The sequence below is a fragment of the Halyomorpha halys genome, unplaced genomic scaffold, assembly GCF_000696795.3.
Source record: "Halyomorpha halys isolate HHAL.00 unplaced genomic scaffold, Hhal_1.1 Scaffold1334.1, whole genome shotgun sequence".
Classification (NCBI taxonomy): Eukaryota; Metazoa; Arthropoda; class Insecta; order Hemiptera; family Pentatomidae; genus Halyomorpha; species Halyomorpha halys.
Window position 1 is genome coordinate 110,407 of NW_027109498.1, and position 6,519 is coordinate 116,925.

General features: G+C 29.4%; 1 protein-coding gene across 5 annotated transcripts in view; it reads left to right on the plus strand.

Moving 5' to 3' along the window:
- Positions 1-2,018, plus strand: part of Trax (Translin associated factor X) — a 19,053-nt gene extending 17,035 nt beyond the window's left edge. For all 5 annotated transcript variants that reach the window (XM_067047680.1, XM_014434269.3, XM_014434270.3 and 2 more), the window contains exon 4: positions 1,297-2,018. In XM_067047680.1, the coding sequence (XP_066903781.1) occupies positions 1,297-1,781 (485 nt within the window). In that variant the 3' untranslated portion in view covers positions 1,782-2,018. The remainder of the gene's footprint in view (positions 1-1,296) is intronic.
- The last annotated feature ends 4,501 nt before the right edge of the window (positions 2,019-6,519 follow it).

Consider the following 6,519-nt stretch of genomic DNA (forward strand, 5'->3'; position numbering starts at 1 on the left):
TAGATACATTTTACGAGAATAAGACTAACACATAGATTAAAAGGAAAATATAATTAAAAAAACTGGTTACAGGAAACTCTTGAATGGATAAATAAGTTAAAAAAAAAAATAGTATTAATAAAATACATTTCTTTCTTTTTAAAATAATAAAATATTGTTGTAAAATATAATTGCTTTCCAGGGTAGTAAGTGAAGGTTATGTGATGCATCAGATTTTTAGTTATGCAATGCTGGAAGCTTTTATATAAATATCGCTAATTCTGGTTTAATATCCTTAACTTGGTATTCATCTGGAGGATTAAAATATTTTTTGGGGGGGGGGGGTTTTCAAAAATCTATAACAAAACATTTCGGGTGTGGGGACTGAAGATTTTCTTTCTAAAGTAACTGGAAAGATGATTTATAAGTAATTCAAACACTATCCATTATAGTCTCAAAACTTTTTATTTCTTTTATACGTCCAACGTTTCGGCCAATCCGGTCATCTTCAGGGACAATCTACTCAATACCACTTTGAAAACATATAATTTAACCACTCTAAAAACTTCATTCAGGCTATTCTGCCCAGGTCAAAACATTAATATCTATGAAAACATTAAAAACATTAGGTAAAATTATTTTTTGTTAATAAGTATATCCCACATATGTTTAATTACCTAATTAGTCAATTATCCATTAAAACACAGACAAATTTATTTATCTGCAGACACTATTAATAAACTTTTATCACTGATAAAGGTGATAAAAGTTTATTAATAGTGTCTGCAGATAAATAAATTTGACTGTGTTTTAATGGATAATTGACTAATTAGATATTTATGTTTTGACCTGGGCAGAATAGCCTGAATGAAGTTTTTAGAGTGGTTTAAATTATATGTTTTCAAAATGGTATTGAGTAGATTGTCCCTGAAGATGGCCGGATTGGCCGAAACGTTGGACGTATAAAAGAAATAAAAAGTTTTGAGACTATAATGGATAGTGTTTGAATTAATTATTAAAAAATTACCAGTCTCAAGAAAATATTAAGATTATAAATGATTTATAAGGTTTGAAAGTATTCAAATTTTTTTTTTGTCTTGAACAATGAAAAGAATCTAAAATTAGAACTTTTAGTTCTGCTTGGCACTATTATTCATACAGATCAAATTGTTGGTATTAAGCTCACAACAATAAGAAATGTGATGTAAAAATGTAATATTTTTACCAAGGGTACTGTCACCTTGAGAACTTTTTTTTCATTTTCATTAGAGAACTATAACATTGTTTTTTTATAATAATCTATAGTTCATTTTTCAGGACTTCAAGAGTATGTTGAAGCTATAACATTTTACCACTTCATAACGAAAGGTGGGCTATTTAACATTGAAGTAATCCAAGATGAGTTAACATTTCAAAAGAAAGTTATGGAACAAGGAGAACCGCCTCAAGAGAAAGTACCACTACTTGTACCTTTCTTTGACTACATTCTCGGAATACAGGACCTCACTGGTGAAATTATGAGACATTGCATTAACTGTTTTAGTGCTCGTAATTTAGAGGCTGGTAACAAAGATTGCAATTTCGTTAAAAATCTCTACACAGGTTTACTTTTGTTGAATACTTACAGAAACGCTATGAGCCATGGGATGCAAGGGAGAGATTTTACTAAGAAAATGTCCGTTACTCTTCAATCTTTAAAGAAAATGGAAATGGCATGTTACGCTGCGCATATTCGGGGATCAGAAGCCCTCGACTTTGGGTTTAATACAGATGAATTTGAAAGTTATAATTTTGGTGATTAGTTTGTAATATAACATCAAACTTTATTTGTTTAATATTTTTAAAAACAAAGTGGTATATTATTTTATTTATAATCTTGTATATTACTTTTCCCTAGATTTTAGTGGTAAGTTTATTTTTTAGTGTTACAGGTCCTTTGAAATATTCTGTTTTCTCTTATGTATACCAGAATAAAAACTCATCATTTTATGTTCTTTTAATAATTTTATTAATTATTACATTCATTTGAAAATTGAAAATTTTGTTTATTTGAAGTATGCAAACTAACGTGTAGGAAAGAACAGTCAATAGTATTTTTGGTTGTGATTTATTAATTGGACTATTTTCTTCATTGATACTTGAAAAGACGATTTTAATAAGAATTTTCTTACTCTTTTTGATTCTATTTTATTTTTCTAGGTTAACTAATCAAAACTACTTTTATTTTAGAATTTTCATCCCTCGGTATTGTTCATGTTTTAACTTATTTCATGTATGGATTTGTTAAATGAAGTTTTTTGCATATTAGTGTTACCATCACAATTTAAAAAATATTTAAAGAAAAATCTGAAGTATGAGTAAAAATAAATATAATATAATACAAGCTATATATTAAGATGTTCTATCTGCTGCTCAATTTTTTAAAATCCTTTTCTTTTTTTTTTTCTTTTATGACCCCTTCCTGGTCATTTCTGACATACGGGTGAGTTATCTACAGGGTACCACCCTAACCTAACTATGGTGGAAGCTCAAGTTTTCATTTCGTGGAATTTCCCCAGAAATAAAAGTCGACCCTCCAGGCCGTATTTGAACTGGGCGCCACTGCACTTCCAAGATTAAAAATCCAATTCTTCCCATTTCTATATGTTTTCAAGTTATAAATAATCCTCTTTATTTTAGTTAATTAAAGATTCAGATTTTGATTTTTAAAATGTTCATTTATTTTCAACTCATTTAAGTGTTTGTATCTTTTTTAGCCCTGATGAATGTGGAGCAAAATGTTGGCTCATGTTAAATAGTTTTACGACTATTTGAGTTTTTTTCTTTGACCGCACTCGGAACTATCTTCCTTTTATTATCACACACGGTCAGTCAATGTTCTTCCAGTTCATTTTTTTATTGTTTTCACAAATTAATTACGAGGTCTACCAATCTGAAATATTCACTATTAGAATAGTGTTAAGTTAATAAGAAATTAAAAGTTTTAAAATTTAATGGAAATGTGATAAAATTCAGAAATTTCTTTAAAGTTTCAGAATTTTTTTAACTGTTCAATAAGTAATTTGTCTTGCTATTTTTGAAAGTTCACTTTTAAATTATTAAATGAAATCTAGACTTTTTTCTCTCTTTATTTATTAAATTTGATGTTGTTAAAATTATTACAACCAGAAAAAGTACCATTAAACAAATATTTCTTGATAGTATAGAAAATACAATAATACTACTTAATAAGAAATTAAAATTTTTGGTTTTCTAGGGATTACCCTATTGCAGTTCCTTTATAAATGGTATCATATAAGTCTCATGTTAACAGTACATTAATCATATATTTTTTTTTTTTTAAAGCAAAAACAATCTTGCTTTTTAGCAATTCGACAATAGAGAAACATGCGTGATTTCTAGCCAGATTTCTTCTGTTTCATTCTATTTATTTTAATATGCTCTTTTATGAGTAAAGAGTTTTTTATATATATAAATGATTGTTAGTAGGTTTTATGTCATTTATCATTTCAACATGTTTATTTGTAGTTTTAAACCTAAAAGCAAACTAACCAATTTTCATCGTCTATAATAAATATGTTATTCAAAACAAAGCCAAGATGGCAGCGTGAGTCCTTTCAAAATACCATTGAATCGTGGTCATGTTGAGCAGATTCAAATATTTTAAAAACTTTATTTTAACTTCCCATCATAATTGTAATTACAGTAAATTTAAGAAAAAATAAAAGTTAAGGATAAGTATTAAAGAAAATTATTTATAAAGTAAATTATTTTTATTTTTGGACCAAGACCAAAAATAAAAAAAGCCATCCGAGTGTGGTTTGTTACAGTTGGAATGCGTAGGTTGGTTTGAAAGGTTAACGCCAATGTTTTTTTTCGTTTTGTTTTTTCGGCCAAGACTCCCATTGGAGTCCTATAATGCCTAACCATTGGGAGTCAAAGCTCTTCATTTTGTGGGACCACCACTCAATGAAAAAAATCAACGTCCCAGGCCGGATTCGAACCGGCACCACCAATAGACATCTAATTGGTAAGACTGTGTCTTAACCACTGAGCTATGGGCGGCCCTAAAGTAAATTATAAGAAAAAACTCAAAACCATAATGCTACAATCGATGTTGAGAACAAAAATTTAGAGAAGGGGAAGGAAGCAAACTTGGTTTTTGGACATTCGTTGCTTAGGCATGAGTGGGGAATGATGTTTCCTGGATGAGGAGGTCCTCATCATCTCTTGTCCAGCTCAAGAGTGGACATCTTAAAAACGGAGACATCGGAGAGTCACCCACTAAGAAAAAAAGGATTCTTTGTTTGGATCGCTAAACAACACACTTCAGTGGATTGTGAGTAAAAAACTTTTAGAGGACCAAGGTTTTGTTTCGTTAGTGTTTGTTTGCTGAAAAGTTGTTTACAGAAAGTGTTGGTTTGTTTAATAAGAAGATGAAGAAAATCATCAAAAGAAGATTCTATGAAATTGGTTAGTTTTTTTCTACCTAAAATTGAATACATTTGTAAAAGAGTTAATATCTCTTTAGTTATAGTGTTATTAGTAGTGAAGTGTCTGTTTCTGATTGCCTAGAAACACACCCTGAGATTAAGAGTCTATTATATTATAAAATATAAATAAATTCTCCTATCTGTTAATTATTAAAGCTTTTCATTTGAACCCAAGCTATCTTTTAGATATGATAAAAAAGTTTAAAAAATATCAAATTCCACATTTATTTTATTTAAATAATTTTTAAGTATTATATTATCATTGATGACACAACCGAGGTATTGGAAACTATGTACTACCTGGAAAATATAAGCTTTACATAAATTTGCTGTTGGTGAGTTTATTTATCTCTCCTAATTATCAACAGTACTGATTTTTTTCCATTTATTTTTAATCCTAACTTACCAGCTTTTGTCTGAAGCCATTGTGGGTTGTCTTTAATACTAGGTAGAAGAGACCATCCCATTAATTCATCATCTTAAAATTCAATTTTATGTTATGTGATTAATAGTGTAGTGTTTAATTTATATGAAGGAATATTTTATTTTATTATTTTATATATGTATATGTAGTTGATCGTAAAGATTTAAATATAAGTAGATGGTCAGGGTTGCGGTCAAAAAAGAAGAACAAATAGTTTAAAACTATTTTAATGTCCGACGTTTCACCCTACTTTGCAGGGCTTCATTTTTTTCCCGGTATTGTTTTAGTTTTATGTACATCTCCTATACTTTTTTAACTGTGTATTTTACGTATTTTTAAAAAAATTTTACTCTTGCCATTGTTACTTATTTTTATTCTTATCATTGTTTATTCAAGTTTATTTTATATTGATACTATTTTATGTCTTCCTTCCTTTTATTTATATTTAATTTCTTATCACTTTATTTTTACATAATATTTATTCTAGCTTAAATTACCTTATTGTATCTTATTGTTGTAATATTCTCAGTTTCCTTTTTTTTGTGTGTCTTTTTAGCTCTGATGAAGCCCTGCAAAGTGGGGCGAAACGTCGGACATTAAAATAGATTTAAACTATTTGTTCTTCTTTTTTTGACTGCAACCCTGACCATCTACTTATATTTTATTATTTATTTATTTATTCAGAAAAATACATCCAATATGCCCTGCCCAGATGAAAACATCTATTGGTCAGTGCCAAAATAATCTACAGAAATGATGAACAATAATAAAGTGTCAGTTAGTTATATTTTTTATTATTAGGTGTGGAGGCTGCTACGTTTTATAACACGATAAGCACATGGATATCCTGGAAACATGGGTAGTTGATTATTACCTCACTTGACTGCTTACAGTTCATGGATCCAATCAGGTTCTACTCAGCCCACTTCAAACTGGAGCACAAACCATCATTCCCAACATGATTTCATGGACCAAACAGTGTAACATTTGTTCTTCTGTTGTCCAGGTTTTACTCAAGAAAAAGAAGAGCTAGACATAAAACTTGGCAAAAAAAAAGTTCCGGAAAACTGAGGCTCTTTGATGATGAATAGGCTGCAGAATTGGAGTACTGTAGCAGACTATGTAGTGTACATTGTTAGAAGGCTAAGAGCACAAGAGTGAGAAATAAGGAGCGAGACAGATAGTCCTTCTTCCCGTGAAGTAATGCTTGACTGCGGTTCACAGGGTTGTGAAGAAGATTTGGGAGGTGGTTCTTTAATGAGTCGGAATCTCGCTCTGTTCTATAACTTTTTTAATTGTTGCACTTCATCTTATGAAAGATTTTTCCCCTACCCAAAAATAAGAAAACAAATATTTATAGCTAATTTTAATCATAATATAATAAATTGAAGTCATTAAGTGGAGTTAAGAAAAACTATAGCAGATATATGTTATATGATATGTGTGTCCAACAAGTTATCTCAAAATAATAATATGTGGACCTGTCGATTTGTGTGTTTTAACTTACTTATTCATTATTTTATTTTATTAGTATTATTACTTTTATATGGGTGATAAGGCACTGTCAAAAGTAATCCACAACCGAGATAATAGCAAAGGGGAAAAAAAGAAGTTGGGATATTT